This window comes from Tenrec ecaudatus, chromosome 2, assembly GCF_050624435.1.
Source record: "Tenrec ecaudatus isolate mTenEca1 chromosome 2, mTenEca1.hap1, whole genome shotgun sequence".
Classification (NCBI taxonomy): domain Eukaryota; kingdom Metazoa; phylum Chordata; class Mammalia; order Afrosoricida; family Tenrecidae; genus Tenrec; species Tenrec ecaudatus.
This window is the reverse complement of record NC_134531.1, coordinates 224,161,577-224,186,103: the sequence shown is the minus strand read 5'-3', so window position 1 is coordinate 224,186,103 and position 24,527 is coordinate 224,161,577. Positions and strand designations below refer to the sequence as shown.

Here is a 24,527-nt window from a genome sequence, read left to right as displayed (position 1 = left end):
CCATCCTAAACCACAGAGGGCTGGAAAGCATTTCCTATAAATTACCTGGATGCTGACCTAGATCTTGATTTTCTGTTATCAGACACATGGCGCTTAACTTCTTGAATACAAGGTTGTTCTACTTCCATTTCCTAAAACAATAAATAAATAAAAGTATAAACTACAAGCAAGCAAAAAAGCTGAATCTAACAAGTGCTAAATTAAAAGTCTCTTATATCAAAGCAGTTTTCTTTAGTAAGGACCAAATTATTGATTTACTAATAATTGGCTATCACTAAAAAGACTTTTATATGGTTTACAAGATTAATCTGGAGGTTTCTATTTCAACAAGCCACCTCAACAGTAAAGCAATATAGACTCATCTCACGTCTCACGGAAGTCTACAGAAGTGGGCAGTAATGGTACACCCACTTCCCAGATGGAAAACTTGGAGTACAGAGGATTCGGTACACGCTCAACGTGTCATTCTTCAATTTAAAACTGAAGATCACAAGCAAATAGCATGTTTTCAAACACACAAGGCAACAACAAAGCTACCATTCTCGGCGTGTAGTTTTACCTGTGGATGTGCCTTCTGTGTAAGCGGTTCGCTCTGTGCCTGAAAAGAAGCTGGGAACGGCTGCTGCACTGGTGGTGTTGGAGGAATCACAGGCTGAGCCATAGGAGGAAAAGGAGGTGTAGGAAGAAGTCCAAATCCTGGCATCTGTCCATTAGGGGGCAGTGGAACCTTTCATTGTTAAAGTATATGAACAACTTTTTTTTAATCATTTTATTAGGGGCTCATACAACTCTTATCACAATCCATACATACATCAATTGTATAAAGCACATCTGTACATTCATTGCCCTCATCATTCTCAAAACATTTGCTCTCCACTTAAGCCCCTGGCATCGGGTCCTCATTCCCCCCCCCCTCATGAGCCCTTGATAATTTGTAAATTATTGTTTTGTCATCTTGCCCTGTCTGACGTCTCCCTTCACCCATTTTTCTGCTTTCCATCCCCCAGGGAGGAGGTCACATGTACATCCTTGTAATCAGTTCCCTCTTTCCAACCTACTCTCCCTCTACCCTCCCAGTATCGCCACTCACACCACTGGTCCTGAAGGGATCATCCGCCCTGCAGTCCCTGTGTTTCCAGTTCCTATCTGAACCCATGTACATCCTCTGGTCTAGCCAGACTTGCAAGGTAGAATTCGGGTCATGATTGGGGAAGAGGGTGGGGAGGGAAGGGTCGGAGGAAGCATTTAGGAACTAGAGGAAAGTAGTATTTTTCATCAGTGTTACATTGCACCTTGACTGACTTGTCTTCTCCCCTAGACCCCTCTGCAAGTGGATTTCCAGTGGCTGGCAAATGGGCTTTGGGTCTCCACTCCACACTCCGCCCCCCTTCATTCACTATTTTTTTGTTTTGATGATGCCTTATACCTAATCCCTTCATCTGTCAGTACTTTTCTGTGAGATAATGGGAAAGGTAGTGCAATCAGAAAAAATCTCTTAAAGCTCTAATCCTAGAAGGACCACATAAGTGTCTGTTTACTTAGGATGCCCTCTAAACCATGCTATCACTCAACATCTTTCCCCAACATAGCTATGTAACAGACTGGTTTCCTAAAGAAAAACATTATCACTTTCTAAACTCTTTTAACTAAACTCACTCCCCCTACCATCAAGTCAATTCCAATGCATAGCAACCTTACAGCACAGGGTAGATAGAACTGGCCCAGTGGGTTTCTGAGACTGTTACTCTTCACAGGTATAGAACCTTGTCTTGCATCATTCAATTAAAGTACCTATTACTAAAATATAAAGCCTCAATGGGATTTAGCACTTGTTTTTATATAGCACAAAACTACCCCCTTCAGTGTATGCTCCAACAGTTTTTATTGGAGTTACAGAATTACCTAAGTAGTTCCTAAAAGGAAATCTCACTGGTCTGTGAAGTGCACATACTGTAGCAAATACATCCTGAGTTATTAAAACTCTGAAGGAAAAACATCTGTACCTGATGGTGCACCGGATCTTGTATTCCCATCATTCGGGGCTGAAACGGATCCATATTTTGATGTTGTGTATATGCTGGCGGTTGCATACCATCGCCAGGAAATCCACTAAAATAAAATAAAACACCTTTTAAAATAGATTATAACATAGAAACACAAAGAATGGCGTTCATGAACAGCAGTCTGCATATTACTAAAGTGTAATTTGTCCAAATATTCATCAATATAATTAGCCTTATCCAAACATATAAATAAATGTTGGTTCACTCATTTGGGAGAAAACATAAATCACTACCTCATTTTATAAAACAATAACTACAAATGAACAGATTATGTGGCAAGGTATCCCTTTTTTCCAACAATGATCCACGGAGCCGTTTTTTAGAAAGAAACGTACAATGGGGTCTGTGGAGGAGGAGAAGCTGCGGGGGCAGCGGCTGTGGGGGCAGCGGCAGCGGGAGGCACGACAGGAGGCACGACAGGAGGCCCGACAGGTGGCCCAGTGGCTGTGGTGGGAGCAGCAGTGGAGGTGGTAGCAGTAGGGACAGCAGTGTCTTCTTTCTTTGATTCTTCTACAGCTTCGGGCTCATCATCATAATCAAATCTATCAAGCAGCTTCTGGAATAGGCATATCAATATTCTACTTTAATTTATTGAATAACAAAACTACAGATGTTTACCATCAATATGTAATTTACCACATTCCTACAAACAACAGTCTATTCCACATGCCCCTTGGGGGTCACAATTCATAGCCATCGGCAATTTGACACAAATATGAAAGGCTCCAAAAATTCATGGAAAATGGAAATTGTCCACATACTTTCTGAAGTCTCCTTATGGTTTGTTCGGTTTTCCCTCCTCAACTAACTGTTAAGTGCAGTGTTTCACTTATTACTATTTCTACATGCTTATCTCATAGTCAATTTAGCAACAGAAATACTGTACTAGACTAAAATGAATTTTGGGACTTGACATACAATGAAATGGGTATACATTTTGAATCTGCTGCAAAAAGCCCAAAGGGATTTCTTTTATTCAGTTACTATGAATGTGTACAGAGGCATACGCATGTGCTTGCTCCAGGTAAAAAAGAAACGTCTCAAAGAATGGCATCAGGAAGGGGCAGGAAGCGGGACCACCTGTGCATTAACTTCTTTTTGAAAAATCTAGGGTTTTCTTAAAACTTACACGTTTTTAAATACCATAGACTTCCATTAAAAAAAGAAAAAAAAGATTCTGTAAGCCAAATGGTTGTTTTTAAGGAACCAAAGAAACCCAAACTCACTGCAATCAAGTCCATTCAGACTGTAAGTTTTTATGGCCATAGAAAGCCTTTCCTTTGTCCTGTGGAGTGGCTGGTGGGTTTGAACAGCCACTTAAAAATAAGGTCGCCCTTATTCACAGAGAAAGATAGCATCTTGAACACCCATGTCGTATTGGGAGATCACACCAACCATTTCATAGCACTCTTCAAGGTACTTTCCACTTTTCACACGTAAGGAAACGGAGGCGCATGTGACTGAAACATAATCAAACTTGTACACCTGTCCATGTAAGAAGAATGTGGGTAAAAGGCCTTTTGGATTTCTGAGCTCTCAGCCTTTCCCCTCCAATATGCAGCCTTTCTCTCATGCTTCCTCTGTTGTGCTCATGGAGTTCAAACTCAAATTCTTACATGGGTTTTGTGATTTTCTGCTAGGAGTTCTCCTATTTTACTAAACAGCCAAATTCTTAATTAGGAAAGGCAGTTTTTTTTTTTCTCTGAACAAGACTCACATATAATGCTGAACTATGTACGAGCCCCCAATAAAATGATTTTAAAAAGACTGAACTAAGTGTAAACAGAGTTTGGGGACAGTAAAACAAACACCCACATTGGTGTTTTCACTTTCTTTTCTATACCAATGAGTTTACTTAATCCTCATGGTAACCATAAAACATAGGTACTATTATGATTATTTTATGGTGGGGCAAACAAATATCAAGTAACGAGAGGCAGCATGAAAACAAAAACTATGATCTTTGCAATTTGCCACAAACAGGCACATTCTTTAAAGATTTTAGGATGTAAACCCATTATTTTAAAAAATGACACAATCAATTAAAAAAATCATCCAGCATCTTAAAAAAACCCCAACCATTTCCTTGTTATGAAACTGAGGCCTGATGAAACAGCTACAATAAATAACTGGTTCCCAACAACAAACTGAAAATAGATTTTTCTCACCAAAGGAAAAACAGAATTCCAGCTCCTAAACCCAACATAACTGAGAAGAAGCATTTGCCCTACTCAAGATAAAGCACTGAAGAATTAAAATTCAAATTAAGAACATAAGGATGACCACCAGCTCAGCTGAGCATTTTTGGTCACTAATTCATTAAGAAAATAAACAGGTAAATATTTAGAAAAGGGAAAGTAAAATTTGGAGGCTACCTAGAAAAATCTAGAAGCATTAACTAGAAAACTTAAGCGTTTAATACTGTAACCATTAACAAGATAAAATAAAAAATGAAAATCACGAGTTTCCCTCTATGGCCCTGGCAGTGCAGTGAGTGATGTGCTGGACTGCTAATGGAAAGGACAGAAACCCACCAGCTGCTTTGCAGATAAAGATGAGGCAGGCTGCTTCCATAAAGACTTCCAGCCTTGGAAATCCTATGGAGCAGTTCTATTCTGTCCTAGAGGGTCAGAATCGACCCCATGGCAGAGGGTTTATAGTTTCTTTAACCAAATGAAAAGTATTATCAAACATTAAACAATAATGATTAAATATTTAAGACGAAAATAGCACCAGAGAAAGTATAAGAGATATGTGATGGAGGAGATGTAAATGAATGGAGGAAGCCCAAAATACATACTAAAGTTCATCTCAAAATGTAAACCTATCAACATTCAAAGTTAAGGAGAAACATGTCACAATAACATGTAGTGAGTGCATAAATGATAAGTGATTTAGGATGCAGTAATGGCTTCATGAGGGAGGGGGGAGTGGGGAGGGAGGGGAAAATGTGGAGCTGATGCCAGGGGCTTACATGGAGAGCAAATGTTTTGAGAATGATGAGGGTAAGGGATGCACAAATGTGCTTTATACAATTGATGTATGTATGTATGGATTGTGATAAGAGTTGTATGAGCCTCCAATGAAATGATTAAAAACAAAACAAAAAACTTTGATTAAACCCCAAACAGAAAACAAACAAAAATACCGAAACCTATTGTCACTGAGTTGATTCAGACTGAAAGAGATCATATAGGACAGATTAAAACTGCTCTATAAGGTTTCCAAGGCTATAAACCTTTACAAAAGCACACTGCCATTATCTTTCTCACGTAGAGCCAACTGGTGGCTTCATACTGCCAAATGTTGGGATAGTGTCAAGTGCTTTAACCACGGTGCCACCAGGGCTCCTATACAAAATACAAAGACTTAACTATCTTGTACCATATTCTAAGTTAAAATCTAGATGAACTGGGGTGACAAAAATGAAAATAAAAATATTAAACTACCAGAAAACATACAATTCTTTAAGAGCTATTTTGTCCTAAATTCAATTAGAGGACTAATTTGACTATACATGTTTACTTCTGCATTGCAAAATACTCTATATATGTTTGAGAAAAAGATAACTTATGAGAAAAATTGAGCAGATTGTAATTTCTATTATGAAATCCATTCTGTGAATTACAAAACAACAAAATGGGCAGACATTAAATTCACGAGAAACGCACCAATTACAAAAGGGATACAATTTCTCAATTAGATAAAATTTTGCACCTAAGCGTACTAAAGGTAAGACAGTAAAACCAAAACACTACCCTCACCCACAATGGCATAAGACTGCAGGTGAGATTAAAAAATGAGTAGACATTTCTGGTGGATAATCTGACAGTCCTGTCCTCTTTCTCTAAGGCTGAATACACTGCCCTTGGAAAGAGAGAGAATTAAACATATACATAGAAATGAGAGCTTACTTTTCAGCCTGGCAGTTAATTAAAAGAAATCTACCCTGTAGAAAACCCACACAATGTGTGTAAGGTGTAGCTCATGCCAACTTCAGCCTTCGTTGCACTCATGAGAAATGATCGACAAGTTCAAGGTCTACCAGCATGGGATGGTTGAAAATAGAGGATTTTTATTCTACCTTTGCCATACACTTGTCCACGTGCCGGCTTAAGTGGATGACTGCAGTATAATCTTATTTGAAAAATTATTATGTAGAAAATATACAGTAGATCCCACTTTTATTTAAGGGAGCTAGGTGCATGTGATACGGTTTTCCACAAAATTCTTATAGGAATGCCCATGAAGAATGGATAGATGCCTTGTTGTGATGGGGAACGTTTTTCTCAGTACAATTTTTCTGGCCTTTGATTCACCAATACAGTTTTTGGTTGTTTTTTTTTTAAATGCCTTCATAACATGTCCCCCTGGAACCTCTGTGTCCTTGAGAAAAATCAAGATTATCCTATCCCTTTGGAATTCATTGCAAAAATCAATTCTCCATAACATTCTAAGCTGATTGACTTCTCTACCTTGAATCTAACTGACACAGCAGACTGCTCATAAATTTTTGTTCTAATTGAACCCTACTTTTGAAGGCATCCTCACAAGACTAAGCCAAATGCATCAGTGACAGAAGTTTTCTGTAACCATTCACTGGGTGCAGACACATGTTTAAGCAGGTTCTGTTTGGAATATTCAGGCATGTGTGAACTGAAACTCTGCAAGCAATACAAATTTGACCAAATAGACAAGACATAAAATAGTGAAGAGTGGGACGATTTTGTTTAAATTTCAAAAGAAAATTCTGAGCTGTTCACATTCAACACACCTGTATCCTTAGTGGCAGCCTCTTAAATATGTCTAAAGGAACCCTCAAAGCTCAACAGATCAGCTGGAAGACAATGAGCTTGCCCAAATTTACATATTAAGTATATAGGAATTCAGGTGAATTTCTTTCCTTGCCTTTATTTCTGATCATTTTTGGCAAGGAACATGTATTAAATCCATAACCGGAAAAACAGATCAATGTTTCAGTTGTAAGGGAGGAGTTCCTCCAAACCACAGAACAATCAAATGAACAATCCACAGGCAAACTACAGAAGGCGTAACTTCCATCATCCAAACTGAGTGAAATAAACAGTGGGGTGGGTGGTGTGAGATATGCGTACCTTGTCAAATGCAGTTTTTTGTTCAGGTGGGGGGAAAGCAGCTTTTTGTTCAGGTGGCTGTGTAGGAGCTGTCTTTAACTGAGCTGTGATAGCTTGAACCTGAGCCATCACAGCATTGTCAATGGCGGGAGATTGTGGTTTTGGAGGTTGCTGAAAAGTCTGAAGGATCTGCTGAAGCTTAAAGAATGATAAACCACACAACAAAGTATAATCATAGTATCAAAAGTTAATTTAAGAAAAAACAAACAAAGAAAAATCCTTGCACGTGATTCTAAATGGCAATAGGTACAGAGTAAACCGGAGGGGGGGGGGGATTTCCACTTTTTACTAATGGTTAAGTTTATTGTGAATGAAGAGAGATTAAGGATATAATGTATGTGTTAAAAGGTTAAAAACGTCTGCTGTAACCCCAGTAATATAACCTGTTGGTGACGGAGATGAGAAGGTATAAGGAATTGTGAATAAGGCCAATATAAGTTTTCCCGAAAAATGAAAAAAATATCCCCAGTTCAAATAATTTTGGGGGGAGCAAAAAAATCAGGCATGCTAGAAATGTGAACAACACTAGTAGCAATTCTGAAGTTTTCTCTAAGAAGTGTTGCTGTTTACAAGTCCCCTTGATTTTCCCCTCCAATTTCCTTTAGTCAATATGGATATTCAATTACCTCCCTGGTGAAAGCACAGTAAAGAAGTAGACCTAGTTTCTCCTTTGAATGTTCAAATTAGAAATGGAAAACTTGAAAACTTCATTCATACTGAATGACAGAATCTAAACCCTGAACACAATCCAGTCCTTGGGTAGGTAGTTTACCTGCTGCCCTTGAGTCGTCTGAAATAGTTGGGCCACAGCAGCAAACGCATCCGAGCTGGGCAACTGTGGCACAGCTGGTATGGAGTTTGTAGTGACTTGTGGGGGTTCAGAAGAAACTTTTACAGGAGGTGGAGGTGAACCTTTAAAAGAGAAAGGGCCAGGGAACACTAAGGTTAAGAAAATTAGTTAATCTATGAATGTCTCCTCAATCCAATAAGCTTTTTCACGAAAGTAAAATTCCATTTAGTTTAGAATATTGTATAAAATACCTGGTTTAGATCATATAATATATAAACTGCGGTATTGAAGAACTAAATACATATAATACTATATGGTATAAAATTTACATTTTAGTATGCCCAGAAGCACATTTTTATTAAAACAATGATGAAAAAATAAATCATAGCTTCCAAGCTGTAAAAAGTTTTCTCCTTTTGGAAAAATTATAGAAATATAGACAAACTCAAAAGTTGTCATGTTTAAAAATAAGTTCTTATAGTACCCAGGTGCAAAGATAGACTGGATCCTACCTTCATTATTAGTGACATTTTCTGCTACTGGAGCGGCATTACTGGTTCCTGCTGCCATGTCCAAAAGAGGTTGAATAATTTCAATTTTAAATACTCCATTTTTTTGCCAAAGATTTAGTACTCGAACTATTTTACTCTGTAATGTGTGAGAAAACAATATAATAAATACTAGTAGATATAATTTATTGTGTCTTTTAAAGAGAAAAGCTCTCTACGCTAACAATTCCATTGTTAAGAAGGCATTTTCTAAAGAAATGAAACAAAATCCATCATCAGAATTATCATCTGATTAAACCACTGTAAACAGTCTTTCTTTAGTGCTGTGTCCTGTCCTAAAGGAACAGAGGAGTATGAATGTGAAAGAACGAACAGAGTAAATGATAAAAATTTTAGATGTTTTCAATAATTTTCATTAGTTACAATGCAATCAGTGACAAAAAAGATTTGTTATTCATCAATATAACTTATCACTAAAGGAGTTACCTTTCAAGTGTACATTTTAACCACAACTATGAGTCCCTTCCAGGTAAATAAGCATAGAATCTATTACACTAAAAATTACGTTATTTATTTTAAATGTTTCTAAGATCTCACTATTCTACGTTTGACGGTATATTTTCATCATCTATCAGAATGAAGTTACTATGTTTAATGTTTTTTCTACCTTTTTCTGCCATATATATATTAAGCACTGCAATCTGATTACTAGTATCATTTGTACCCTATCATCTCCGTGTGCGTGCTGAAAAATGCATCGACTACTGGTCCTTTCTTCCTGAAATAGGCAACAATCTGAGATGGAGTTTTTTCTATTGTAAAATTTCTCTATGAAATGACTAGCTACAGAAAAATACTGGGTTGTGTTAAAGTTCACGACAAAGATATTACTTATTACTACCTCCAACATCTAATATACGACAAACTTAAATATATAACAATAAACACAAATCCAATGAGATTTCAAATTTTAACTTAAAATTACTAAATATACCTTATCTTCAGATGGACAAAGGTATAAATATTGGAATGTAGCAGTTATGTTTTTTGAGAATCTTGGCCCAAAAACATCTTTATCAGTTCCAAACTGATGACGAGACTGTCTCACAATTGAGTCAATTACATATAATCCTGGAACTTTGTATTCCGGTTTACACTGTGAAGATCAAGACATAAAAATCAAGAAAACCAAAACCACTATCTGACATTTATGTAACGTTTTAAAGACACAAACTTTTCCATTATCTTTTAATCTCATTTTTATACAATTTAAAGTTTCCTTTTATTCATATATACAAAGAAATATAAATTTAGACAACAGATATGTATGTGAGAGTCCTGGTAGTGAAGTGGGTTACGAGTTGGGGTACTAACCCCACAAAGTCAGCAATCTGAAACCATCAGTCATTTTGAGGAAGAAAGATGAAACTTTTTATTTACTCCTGCCAATAGTCAGAGTCTCTGAAACCCATAGGGGCAGTTCTACTCTGTCCAACAGGGATGTTCTGAGTCAGAATTGACCTGATGACAAGAAGCGAGTAAATCAGCAAAGTGGTCGAATTTCCCATAAACTCTATGCAGAACCATGATGGGTATCTTGGACTGTTAAATATTTTATTCTCTTCTTATCCCTTTACCTCCCCACATACAATTTCTAAGAGTTAACAGTACTTTATAAATCTATTCAATATAGAGGACCTTCCAATTCATCCTATCAAAAAGATCAAGTTATAACAGGTCCATTTTACCAGAAGACCCAAAACAAATGACTAAATCTATGTGAACAAGGGGGGCTGAAGTGAAGCCCCAAAGCCCATCTGTAAACAATTGGACATCTCACAGAAGAGTGACAAGGAAAGTATGAACCAGCCAGGGTGCAGTATAGCACTGATGAAATTTAACATTCCTCTAGTTCTTTAATACCCACCACCCACTCCCCCGATCATGACCCCAGTTCTACCTTACAAATCCGGGTACACTGGAGCATGTACTCTGGGACAGATAAAGAGTTTTCAACATAGGAAATCCAAGACAGATAAACCACCCAAGAACAGTAATGGGAGTAGCAATACCATGATGGTAGGGGAAAGGTGTGTGTGTGTGTGTGTGGGGGGGGTGATGAAAGGGGGAGAATCACAAGGATCGACATATCTCCCTCTCCCCCCACCCCGGGGGATAAACAGAAACGTGAGCGAAGGGAGACTGTGGATAGTTTAAGATATGAAAACAATAATTATTTATAATTTATCAAGGGTTCACAAGGGTGGAAGGGAAGGGAAAAGAGGAGCTGATACCAAGTGCTCAAGTAGAACAAAAATGTTTTGGAAATGATGGCAACTATATGGATTTATCATTTTATTGGGGGTTCATACAACTCTTATCACAAGTCATACATATATCAATTGTATAAAGTACATCAGTATATTTGTTACCCCCATCATTCTTAAAAACATTTGCCTTCCACTTGAGCCCCTGGTATCAGCTCGTTTTCCCCCCTCCCTCCCCACCTTCTTCCTCATGAACCATTGATAATTTATAAATTCTCATTTTGTCATGTCTGACGTCTCCCTTCACCCACTTTTCTGTTGTCCATCCCCAAGGGAGGAGGTTATATGTAGAACCTTATAATCGGTTCCCCTCTCTACCCCACCCTCCCGGTGTCGCCATTCTCACCACTAGTGCTGAAGGGATCATCAGTCCTGGATTCCGTGTTTCCATTCCTATCTGTACCAGTGTACATTCTCTGGTCTAGCCAGATTTGTAAGGTAGAATTGGGATCATGATAGTGGGGGGAGGAAGCATTTAGGAACTAAAGGAAAGTTGTATGTTTCATTGTTGCTACATTGAACCCTGACTGGCTCATCTCCTCCCTGTGATCCTTCTTTAAGGGATGTCCAGTTGCCTACAGATGGGTTTTGGGTTCCTACTCTGCACAGCCCCTCATTCACAATAATATGATTTTTTGTTCTTTGATGCCTGATAGCTAGCTCATCCATTCGACACCCCGTGGTCACACAGGCTGGTGTGCTTCTTCCATGTGGGCTTTGTTACTTCTCAGCTAGATGGCCGCTTGTTTACCTTCAAGCCTTTAAGACCACAGACACTCTTATCTTTTGTTAACAGGTACCATCAGCTTTCTTCACCACTTTTGCTTATGCACCCACTGTCTACAGCAATTTTGTCGGGAATGTGAGCACCATGGAATGCTAGTTTAATAGAACAAAGTGTTCTTGTATTGAGGGAGTATGTGAGTGGAGGCCCAATGTCCATCTGCTACCTTAATGCTAAACCTATAAATATATGCACATAAATCTATTTCCCCATCCTCATATGTATATTTACATATGTTCATGCCTGTATTCAGACCTCTATAAATGCCCCTTGCCTCTTAGCTCTTTCTTCTATTTCCTTTGACTTTCCTCTTGTTCCACTATCATGCTCAGCCTTTATTTAGGTTACATTACTGTATGGATTGTTTTAAGAGCTATAAGAACCCCCAATAAAATGATTTATTTTTTTAAAAATGTCCATTTTAGTTCTATTCAGGAAGCACACTCAGTACTTGAGAAACAAAACTAAAAGGAGGTCATTTTTGGCCTAACAAAACTGAACAAAATAAACAACAAAGCAGGACTTATTTTAAAATCTTTGATTTACAATTCAGGAAAGTAGAAAACAGTTGTACAAATCAGATTATGAAGTTACTGAAATTGTACCCAAAACCCCGCTGAATTGATGTTTTTACTGTGTATAATCCTACCAAAATATAATTTAGAAAGACAGTAGCAGCAATAAGCCACCTTTTGATCCAACAATTCCACACCTAAAAATGTATCCTAAAGATGCATTTATTTTTTCCACTCACAACTGTAGCCAATGAAGTACTGGGTTTATTAAGTGAAAACAAACACAAAACCAGAAATATCTATACATCCAATTGGCTGAATCACATTAATAGTCATGCAATACAACATTTTGCAAAAACTTATAAATTCATTGGAAAAAGTGGGCATATCCCAAGTTTTATGAACATACCCAACCGAAAACTCAGTCATCTAATCAATTTAGACTCAAAGAGGTCCTATAGGGCAGGGTAGATCTCCATAGGGCTTCCAAAGGGGGGGAAGGGTTGTTTGTAAATCTCACCCCCATCCCTCAAACTATGAGTTTCTACTAAAGCAGCTATCTCAATTTTCTTCCTAATGCTGATCTTTTGGTTAGCAGCCCAATGTGCAACTCATTCTGTTGCCAGAACTACTTATATTAAAAAAACAAAACAAAACCTCATTGTCACTGAGTCAATTCTGACTTAGAATGACCCAAAGCACAGAGCAGAATTGCTCTCGTTGGTTTCTGATTCTATAAATCCTTTTTACAGAATCCTTTCCCACAGAGCAGCTGGTGGGTTTGCACCACCAACCTTACGGCTAGCAGTCCAACATGTAACCCACTTCGTCACCACAATGTTCTTTAGATACTTGCACATAGATAAAATTTTATAATGTGAAGGTGGTGGCATATAGGCAACTTAAACTTTTCCCCACTTCACTTTCACTATCATAAAAATATCAAGTGGTTATTTCTTGCTTATTAGAGCCTTTTCTTTCTATCCCTAAGCCAGTATTCAAAGGCCATGGATTAGAAACATTTCCACCCACATTTACTGCTGCATCCCATCAAGTTTATTTCTGCACATAACAATCCTATAGGATAGAGGAGAATTGTCCGTTAGGGTTTTGAAAGCTATAATCTTTATGGAAGCAGATTGCCACATCTTTCTCCCATTGAGTGGCTGGTAGATCTCTACCAGTAAGCAGGTGAGTGCTTTAACCACTGGGACACAATAGTCCTCAAGTATATATCAGCATATGCTATCTGGCACAATGCCTGGTTAGAAGGACAAGATGTATCCATCTTGGTTCTTAGTCCTTTAATGAGAATCACTCACTGCCACCAAGCCAATGACTGCTAGTGACCCCGTGAGTTTCTGAGACAGATGTGCTAATTAAACAGCTATAAAAATATACAGCTGTGAACTGTGTAGAAAATTTTTATAAGTTTAATTTTGATGGGGACCTAACATAAACTCAGTGCCTGGCTCAAAGTAAATAATCAATGGTATTTCAATATAATTTGTTGTATTAAAAACTTATTAATAAAATTTCTAGTGACTAGTTTTTTTACTTTTATATCATTTTATTGGGGGCCCTCACAGCTCTTCTAACAGTCCATATATCAACTGTATCAAGCACATTTGTACATGTTACCATCATCATTTTCAAAATATTTTCTTACTACCTCAGCCCTTGCTATCAGGTCCTCCTTCCCTTCTTTCTCTCTCCCCCCACACCCCACAATAACATCCACTTCACCCATGTTTCTGTTGCCTGCCAACCCCCCAAAGGGGGGTATATGCTGATCCTTGAGATAGGTTCCTCCTTTCTCCCCTCACCTTCCCCCTACTCTCATGGTATCGCTACTCCCATGACTGTTTCTGGGGGGTGTATATGTCCTGTATTCCTGTGTTGAGAGCTCTTATCCGTACCAGTGAACTTGCATTGGTCTAGCCAGATTTGTGAGGTAAAAGTGGGGCCATAAGGGGGTGGATGGGTAGGGGACATTAAAGAACTAGAGGAACATTGTGTATTTTGTCAGTGCTGTATCAAACCCTGGCTGATTCGTCCCATCCTTGTGACCCTTCTGTGAGGGAATGTCCAATTGTCTACAGATGGGCTTTGGGTCTCCACACTGACCCCCCTCATTCACAAAAGTATCACTGTTTTGGGTAGCCTAACACCTGATCCTGTCGACACCTGCTGATCACACAGGCTGGTGTGCTACTTCCATGTGGGTTTTGTTACTCCCCTGCTAGATGGCTGCTTCTTTAACTTCAGGCGTGTAAGATCCCACATGCTCTATCTTCTAATTGCCAGGCACCATCTGCTTTATTCACCACATTGGCTTATGTACCCATTTTGTCTTCAGCGAGTATGTGGGGAAGGTGAGCATCATAGAATGCAAGGTTATTAGAACAAAGTGTTCTTGAGAGAGTACTTGAATAGAGGCCCAATGTCTGTCTGCTACCTTAATACTTAATCTATAAATATATGTACATATGCCTATATCCCTAAAGTGATATATTAATATATTTATATGTACATGTCTATATTTAGACCTCTATAAATGTCCTTTGCCTTCTAGTTCTTTCCTCTATTTTGCTTTACTTTCCTCCTGTCCCACTATCATGTTCGACTTTAACTCTCAGTGACTATTTTTCTTCTACACTGGCTTTAGGAGCAAATTATAATCTATGAAGTGAATTGAAAATATTGACCATATATTAAACGATACAACAATGAAAAGATAATTTACCTTTTTGATGAACTTTTCTACTATTTGAACTACATGCTTATAAAGCTGAAAAAGAATTAAGAGATATTATTGTACAATTGAAATATTTTTACATTTCCTGTAACTAGAAAAAAAAAGCAGTGTACTGTTATAGACAATATAATACAAGAAGGACTGGCCACAGGATTTGGAACTTAAGCTTGTTAGCACTCTTTAATTTAGCCTTGAATTAATTCACAAAATAAATCCTCATTCTAAAAATCATTCCAAACAAAAGACATTTATTTTGTACTTACCTTAATAGCTTTAATAGCAGCTTTAGTGATGAGAATCATCTTGGCTCGAGAGATGGGAGGTTTCATATCCATAAGGGAAAAGAGCTTAAAAAAACAAAACAAGGAAAAAATGTTTGCATTACAGAAAATGTAGAAAGAAAAAATTCAAGCAATATTAGGAAATGTTCTTGTCAATAACTTTTCCCTCAACCAATTTTTACAAAATTAGGGGCAAATGCCAAGATCTAAAAACTCATTTGCAATGCAATCAACTAAGAGAGAAACAAACTTTTGGAACGAACAGCTTTAAGCAGTTTGGTCACTAGGTAAAACCAAGAGCTGTAGCTAGCTGTATTACTATCTGTATCGCCACTTGGTTCATTCTAGTGTTTCCCAGTCTGGACAATTCCCCCTAGGGGGAGCTACAACGATGCAATGGGGCCACAAAAGCAGGTGCTACCCTTTATCCAATTATAGACTATAGGACACCTTTTAAATTGTGGGGGTGCTAAATAAAATTATTTCTCCTGAAAAGGAGTGGTAGGGTCAAAAGAGTTTGGGATCCTATGATTTAGAGAAACACATTTATAAGAGTAAACCAAAAGAACTAAGCTGCCATTGAGTCAAACAGTGACTCTATGGGATAAGGTATAACTTTCTCTGTGGGTTTCCAAAATTCTCTTTACAAGAGTAGAAAGTCTTGTCTTTCGTAATGCTGTCGTGTGGTTAGCAGCCAAACATATGACCACTATGTAGGGCTTCATTATATATTGGAGTAGACAAAAATATAAAATGCCATTGACAGCAATAATTTTGTCCTGAATAATAACCACCACCTATATTTAAAATGTTAACCCTAATGGAACCCTAGTGGCATACTAGGTTATATACTGCACCATTAAACAAAAGACCAGCAGTTCAAAACTACTAGCCGCTAGGAAGAAAATAAGATTTATGCTCTGGCTAAGATTTACAGCCTCGAAAACCATATATAGAGTTGCTATGAGCTGGAATCTGCATCAAGTTTCAGCTAATGAGCTGGAATCAGTGGGTAATGGTTAAAACACAAGAGTTCCAAAGGAAAAAAAATGAGGTTCTTTAAATAAGGTTACTACATCTTCACTTTATTTATGAACAATAACAAAAATCTCCTTGCGAATGTTCCGTATTTAAAACACTTAGAAAGATCAATTTTTGATTACTTTTCAAGTTATTAAAGTTAAGAAACTAAGGAAATACTGAAGCTCAAACCCTAAACAATATCAATACTGTATGGTTTATGAATACCTAAGTATATATTTATAAAGGGCATATTCTATTTTTAAGTTACAAATTTTCCTGACAGTTTAACCTTAAGCAGAAAAAGAGATCTGAGCAACAAAGAAAACTACTTGACCACTGAAAAATTACAATATTTTCAAAAGAACTATTCCCAAGCTAATACTCATTTAATACAATTAACCTTTTTATTGATCACTCCAATTTCTTCTCATTCCACAAAAATACAATTGAACACAAAAGGCTGGTATTATAAATTATAATTTATTTGTAAAATTAAAGTACTGACAATGCCATAAACAGCATAACCACAATTCAGGCAAAGGAGCAGTAAGAGAAACTTCGAGATCTCCAATCAGTGTTAAGGACACCATTACAGTTCATGAAGAATTGAGAGCCTGCTATGTACTGGGCAGCACTGACTTAGGTGGTTCATTACACTATTTCATTAAAGACATTTAACAAGTTTGTCCCAAGTGTTCTAATGAAGTTTTACCTGTTTTAGATGATGTCCAGGTAATGGATTGGAACTATAATTTGCCAATATTAAGAAACTCAAAATCCTTAATAGCAGTGCTGCTTGCTAATTAGATGTTGAAAACATTAACTCTGATTGGAGGATACAGAAAAGAACAGGCCGGTGCACCTGAGCCCCTGTATATATTGTATGGGTTCAGGGATAACAATGAAAGAATGAATTCAATCTGGAATGCTTGCTGAATCTCCAAAATACCTGGGTAGTGCAAACAGTTAATGTGGTTGGCTGTTAATGGAAAGGTTAGAGATTTGAGATTCAGAGGCATTTTGAAGAAAAGCCTGGTAATCTGTTACTGAAAAATCAGCTACCGAAAACTATACATGGAATTGTCCTGGACCAGAAGCAACCTGACAGCAACTTTAAAAAACTATCCAGGGAGAAAGTTCAGATAGAATTTGAAATGTAGACTGGAAGCAGACTATCAAGGTCCAGCCTAGAAAATTAAAAGCCAGCATCAAATTCATGCAAAAGGGTGCACTGAGCAGCTTACAAGGGAGAGAACCAAGAGCACAGACATAGTCAAGTATGTTCTACAGAACCACAGAAACCTCTGCTAAAGAAGCCTTCAACTGTTGATTGATCCACATCTATAGTCATACACATCTGAAGGTAGGGTTTCCTTTTCTCCAACCCTTCCCTGAAAAATGCTGATCTCTTTTACATACCAAAGCAACACCTGGAGTTTGGGCATTTTTGAGGCCCTCAAATCAAATCATGCTCTTTACATAGTCTGAAAGAGGAGGATCAGGACTGAGGAATCCATGGGATCAAGGTTTCCCAAGAACTCTCAGGGCAGCCCTTGCTGACCTAAAAGAATAAACAGGCACACTGATGTGATGGATACAATTGCTAGGTTCAACTTTCTTGGCTTTTATCTCATGAATGCCATTTTCAATTTTCTTAAAATGTGTTAACGAGCCCACCATTATCCTGTGTCTGTGTCCTTTCAAGAGTGCCTCTTTGAAATCTCCCCATAAGTCACCATCATCTTCTGAGAAGACCCCTCTGTCTTGAATTTAATTGGTTCAGCATTTCAACCTCGTAGAAATCAGTTTTGATAAAGCCACGGCCAGTGTAATGCGAAAAGAACTGGTCTGCAACCATCCCACTGACAGAAGGCATGCTTAAACACATTTGGCTTGTAATTAATCTGTGCATGGAATAAATTGGAATCCTAATAGCAATACTTTTGACATACTGCTATGTGTGCATTAAATTTTAACTAGATGGTGATTTATGTTAATTGCCATCAAGTAATCTCTGATTCTTGGTCACCTCAAGAATAGAATAAAATGCTACCCATCTTTTATCATGTTCCTGGTCACTGGCATGCTTCAGCCCATAGTTGTGGCCACTGAACGACTTCCAACTGGTGGCCATAATTGTTAGCGCCATTTAGAGGACATTTTTCTGCAATCCACAGCTTTCCGTGGCAGACTTTAGAAAGTAGATAAGCAGATCTTTATTCCCTGGCTTAGTATGAAAGCTTTCTTGGTGCCTGTCCACCATGAGTGACACTGTTATTTGAAATACAGGTGGCGAAGCTTCCAGCATCAGTGACCCAATTCACCACAGTATGTCAAACTGACTGAAAGATGGTGGTGAAGGTAATATATTAACATCTAATTTGGAAGGGATTTTTCAATGAAAAAAACACATGGCACAGAGTAAAGGCTATATGCCCAGCTAAACAAGTTGGAGGCCATGTACACTATTTTAATATTAATGTTTTGATGTTTAAATGGTCCTTCAATTTATTAATGAAGGTGTTGACTTAGGAAAATAAATTGTCAGCATAAGTTTGATGGTCAAAACAAGAGTTTTGGGTAGAAAGGGGGAACCAATCACAAGGATCTACATATAATCCCCTCCCTGGGCGCAGAAAAGTGCGTGAAGGGAGACATCAGTGTAAGACATAACAAAATAATAACCTATAAATTATCAAGGGTTTTTGAAGCAGGAGGCGGGGAAGAAGGGGAAAAATGTGGAGTTAACACCAAGGGCTCAAGTAGAAAGAAAATATTTTGATGATGATAACAAATGTGTTTGACACAATTGCTGTATGTATGTATTGTGTTAAGAGTTGTATGAGCCCCCAATAAAAATATTTTTTAAAAAACACGAGTTTTATAGTAATCAAATGTCAATTTAACAAGACTTGGCCTGTGACGCCTTTCCTGCTCGTTAGTTCATGTGACTTAATACACCACTCTTGTCAGTCTGTTATATTTGGTTAATAACCTAGAGCAAACCAACTACATCATGTAGGGGCCCTAACAGTTTGAACACAGGTTCAACAATCAAACTGAGAAATCCTGACCCTACCACTCAGTAGTTGTAATATAGTCTTTCCCTCATCTGTAAAATGAAATACATAATCAATCACTCACTGCCATTGAGTCAGCTCCAACACATAGTGATCCTATAGGACAGGTTAGAACTGTCCCTGTGGGTTTTCATGACTCCTAACTGTAGTAGTAGACTCCATCGTTCTCCTGAAAATAGGAATGGCCTTTAAGGAATTTAAAAAAATTTAATAAATCATTTTACTGGGGGCTCTTAGTTTATACCACACACGTTGTATTAAGCACATTTGTACATTATGTTGCCATCATTTTCAAAACATGTTCTGCTTGAGCCGTTGGTATCAGCTTCCCCCCCGCCCCCCACCACTCTCGTAAACCAGACCTTTCGTAAATTATTTTCATCTTAAACCATCCACTGTCTCCCTTTGCACACATTTCTGTGTTTGTTCCCCTGGGTTAGGGGGTCAAGTTGTACATTGATCAATGTAATCAGTTCTCATTTTCTCCCCCTCTCCCCACCTTCATGGTATTACTACTCCCATTACTGTTCCTGAGGGGTTATCTTGGATTCCCTGTGTGGAGCACTCTTATTTGTTCCTGTACATGCTCTGGTCTAACCGTATTTGTAAGGTAGTACTGGGGTCATGATAAAAGGGGGGGAGGAGCATTAAAAAACTAGAGCAGTGGTTCTCAACCTTCAGTTTCTCATGTTGAGGTGACCCCCCCCACCATAATTTTCATTGTGACTTCATAATTATAATTTTGCTGCTGTGAAAGGGTCATTTGACTACCAAAGGGGTGATGACCCACAGGTTGAGAAACACTGAACTAGAGGAATGTTGTGTTCCATTGGTGCCGTGCTGCACCCTGGCTGTCTTGTTCTTTCTTTGTGATTCTTCTGTAACGGGATGTCCATTTGTCTACAGATAGGCTTTGGGTCAACAGTCTGATCTGGGTCACTTGCATCAGTATATTTGTTTGTTTTGGGTAGTTTGGTACCTGATACCTGATCCCATCGACACCTCGTTCTCGTTATCACACAGGCTGGTGTGCTTCTTCAGAAAAATTTAAGAATAATTAACATAAAACGCAGCATTTAGAATTGAGTAAATACTATACACAATTTCAACAAAAAATAAAGAACCCTGGAGACAATCTACAGTACTGTTTTTCAAACTACCGTTATTTGTTGACACACATTAGTAGGCAGTAAAACTAAGCAAATGGGTAGTAACAAAACTTTGATTTAGTGGAATACAATAAAAAGTGTATCATTATTTTACACAGTAAGGCTAAGTACTGTGTTGTAAATCTCAGTTTTGTGTATTTACAGGAGCACTCAAGACTCATATAAAATGCAACTCTTGTTGTGTAGGCCGAAACTGACCTTTTAGTGACATGCAGTCATCTCCAAACCATTAATGCACTTCACATGGACATGACAATGCAACTTAATTATAATGAAATGTTTTTAGGTGCCCTCTAGTTGGTTGTGACCCATAATGACCCTATGCACAACAGAACAAAACGCTGCTCGTCCTGCACCATCCTCACAATGGTCTTCTCATGCTTGAGGTCACTGTTGCACCCAGCATCACTCCATCTCCTTGAAGGCCTTCCTCTTAGCCACTCTCCCTCTCCTTTACCAAACTGGATGTCCCTCTCCAAGGACTGGGCTCTTCTGATAGTATGTATGTAAGAGGAAATCTCACCATCCTTTTCTTCAAGGAGCACTCTGGCCCTATTTCTTCCAAGAAAAATTTGTCTGTCCTTTTGGCAGTCCATGGTACTTCCAAGTCTTCTCTAACACCACAACTCAAATGCATTGATCCTTCTTCATTCATTGTCCAACTTTCACATGCATATGAGGCAACTGAAAATACCATGGCTTGGGTCAGGCACACCTTAGTCCCCAAAGTATTACCTTTGCTTTTCAATACTAATACTACTCAATGGAATCTAGTAGTGGGGGGGGGGGGGGTGGAGAGAATCAGACATGGTATTCCAGAAAGTCAGAAACATCTAGTTGTAAATCTGGGTCTGGCCATGTAGGTTGACTCGGGGCAAATTACTTAACCTTCCCCTAAGCCAGTGGCTCATGTATAAAGGATATCCTGGTATGTTCACTTTTAGGTGGCAATTTAAGTATGGAAGAATTGAGTCTGTACACGAAATGACAGGCATTATCACCTGGCATAGGATTCAGCACTCCTTCTGCTTACATGGCAATTTTCTAGCAAGTAACCTAAGCTTAATAAACTTCTAAACTCATCAACTCCAATGGTTACCAGTCGGTCTTCTTTGTACTGACCCCAAATCTGCCCTCTGATACCTCTTCCTTCCCCCCTTTGAAGCACAGAACAGTGATCTGTTTCATATAACTTCTAATATTTGCCCTTCGTTTATCTTCTATTAGCCAAATGATAGTTTCTAGATCTGATTAGTTTGGTCTTGATACATACATTTCTTTAAAGTATGATACCCCATTTTGTAGACAGAGCCTAACATATTTGCTTTCACAGAACTATTGAATTGGATTTTGTATCAGCTTCCTATTGCTGATGTAATGCATTTATACAAACACAGTAGCTTAAAGTACAAATTTTTTATCTTTCAATTTTGGAGAGTATAAGTCTCCACAAGGGTTCAACATCAAGGTGCAGGTAGGACTGCACTTGTGGATGACCTAGGTAAATGCACCCTTCACACTACATGCCTGGGGCTCATAGCCCCTTCCTTCCTCCATCTCCAAGGCTAGCAGCACATCTTCTCTGACCTCTGCTACCCATATCACATACCTTCTAAGAATCCCTTCAGTTACATTAGTACCACCTTGGATAAATCAATCTAGTAAAACTCATAACATACCCATCGGCAAATATAGCACCCAAGGTCACATATACAGGGTCTAAGAAATAGGACATGGGCATCTTTTGGAAGGCTGTTAATCCACCTACCACAATTTCATTGCCTTAACACAAATAAGCACTTCAATCAATGTTAATCCACAACTACAATGAACTAAAGTATGCTGAGAATTTTTAGAAATCTCTATAAAAAAGATCTTTATGACAGCTTTCCTTTTAAACCAGCTTTAATTGCTGACCATACTTTTTATCTATTGATGGAAAATTTGAAAACCACCATTTGATGTGGCAACTATTCCAACCAGTTTGTAAATTTCATAAACCCGCTATTTATGGCCACCAAGTTAAAGATTACTTGAAACAGAATCTACTTGAATCCACTTCTCCATTCCTGATTTAGTCAGGATTGCAACTACCATATATACTCGTGTATAAGCTGAGTTTTTCAGCATAAAAAATGTGCTGAAAAAGTGGGGTTCGGCTCATACACATGTCAGTGGCATGAATGGATGTCATCTGGTCAAGCCCGACGAACAAAAGGAGGAAATCTCATGAAGCCTGACATAGCGTTAATAGCAAAGTTGGTTCGAGATGCATGGGAAGACATTCCAGAAGACATGGTGCGACGTGCCTTCCAGAAATGTAGTATTAGTAATGCTATGGATGGCAGTGAAGACTGCGCTTTGTATAAAAATGACAGCAGTGATGGTGATGACCGCGATCTCAGTAAGGACAGAGTCTATGATGACCTCACACCAGCTGAAGCTCTGCATTGGGATACGGATGATAAGGAATCCAGTTTTGAAGGATTTTAACTCTTTACATTTTAGCTTGGTTGCTGATTGAGCTCAGGGAATAGTACTCTTAAGTTATCATTGATACTTTGTTTTTGTTGAACCTCTTTTCTACTTACTGTGCTGTTTACTAATGTTAAATGACTTGTCCTTTTATTTAAAATAAATATTTAAATACATTACCCCACTGATGTCTCAGTTTTTAGTAATTTTATTTTCATTTGTTTTGATGATTGAAACTCACCAATAGCTTCTGCATTTTCCACCCTAGGCTTATACTTGAGTCAATCATTTTTTCTGGTTTCCCAGGTAATAATTAGGTACCTAAGCTTATACTTGGGTCGGCTTATATTCGAGTATATATGGTATTCTGAATTTTATTATTTGTAACCTTCACTAGGCATTTTAGTCTGTTGTAAATAGTTTCTGAACTCTGCTCTGGCTCCTCCGAAACAAAACCACCCAAACGTACTGCCATTGAGTCAGTTTGACTCAAAGGACAAGGTAGAACTGCCTCTAAGGGTTTCTGAAACTAAATTTTCACAGAAGGAGAAAAGCCTCATCTTTTCTCCCAAAAAACAACTAGTCAGTTCTGAACTGCATAATTATGGCTAGCAGTCCAAAGAGTAACCCACTATAGTAACAGAGTGCATTACTATTGATTAGCAATGTATAGAAACTCACAAAATTCAATCGGGAGAGATCTAAGCTACTGGCATACAAATTCTATAATGTTTTTTCCTGCATTTTGAAATCTATATGAAAAGAATCAGAAGAGCCCCTAATAAAACGTTTAAAAAAACAAAATAAAAAAAAGAAAAGAATCAGAAGGCCACATACTAACTAGTCGAATGATGTCTTAAACCTAAGTCTCAAGCAAGTACTTCTTTCCAGAATTACCCTCAATGGGATGGGATTCTACTTTTCAATTCACTGTATCAGATACACTAAGGTCTATTTGTAGCATAAGCACACATTATAAAAGACATTAAATTTCTTAAAATTAGGGGAAATATTTTAAAATTCTTTCTTGCAATGTTTTATCTAACTTCACTCTTAAGACAAATCTCCATAATACAATGTTCCTAAAACAAAAAAGCATGGGATAGCTTAGCCTATTATCTAGCATCTTATTGTACTCTTTCTAATACACCTAATTCCCCAAAGATTTGTATGGGACAATACTTTATTACTGGGTAATCTGATTGGAGGAGGGAAGTGGTGCAAAGGCAAGACAAGCCACAAGAACTCCTATGCTATTCTGAAAGCAGAGTATCCACGAATTAATAATAGACAGTGAAACATGAAAAAATACTGAGGAAAGCAACTCAACCAACAAAGAAAATGTCAATGGTTATTATATATCAAAAAATCTGTTCAGCTTTACCAGTAATCAATGTGCACATTAAAATATGACTGATGAAACCTAATTGGTACCCCTTCACTTACTTTCAGTGGTTTAGAAAACACACCAATTGAACAATTTCTACACTTTATATAATATGGCAGAATTGATTGTATTTAAATTGCACAAACATTCTCACTGCTTTTCTGGTTCATCCCAACTGCCCTTACACTTCCTATCTTACTTCATGTTGCTGTT

At 37.9% G+C, this 24,527-nt stretch overlaps 1 protein-coding gene across 2 annotated transcripts in view; it reads right to left on the bottom strand.

Moving 5' to 3' along the window:
• The window catches only part of SCAF4 (SR-related CTD associated factor 4), a 67,832-nt gene that overhangs the window by 30,916 nt on the left and 12,389 nt on the right, over positions 1-24,527 (bottom strand). The window contains exons 2-11 of one of the 2 annotated variants that reach the window (XM_075542377.1): positions 15,163-15,246; positions 14,888-14,932; positions 9,510-9,671; positions 8,519-8,654; positions 7,989-8,128; positions 7,178-7,354; positions 2,399-2,619; positions 2,004-2,109; positions 560-727; positions 46-131 (exon numbers count right to left, since the gene is read on the bottom strand). In XM_075542377.1, the coding sequence (XP_075398492.1) occupies positions 46-131; positions 560-727; positions 2,004-2,109; positions 2,399-2,619; positions 7,178-7,354; positions 7,989-8,128; positions 8,519-8,654; positions 9,510-9,671; positions 14,888-14,932; positions 15,163-15,246 (1,325 nt within the window). The remainder of the gene's footprint in view (positions 1-45; positions 132-559; positions 728-2,003; positions 2,110-2,398; positions 2,620-7,177; positions 7,355-7,988; positions 8,129-8,518; positions 8,655-9,509; positions 9,672-14,887; positions 14,933-15,162; positions 15,247-24,527) is intronic. The other variant, XM_075542379.1, reaches the window with a different exon arrangement.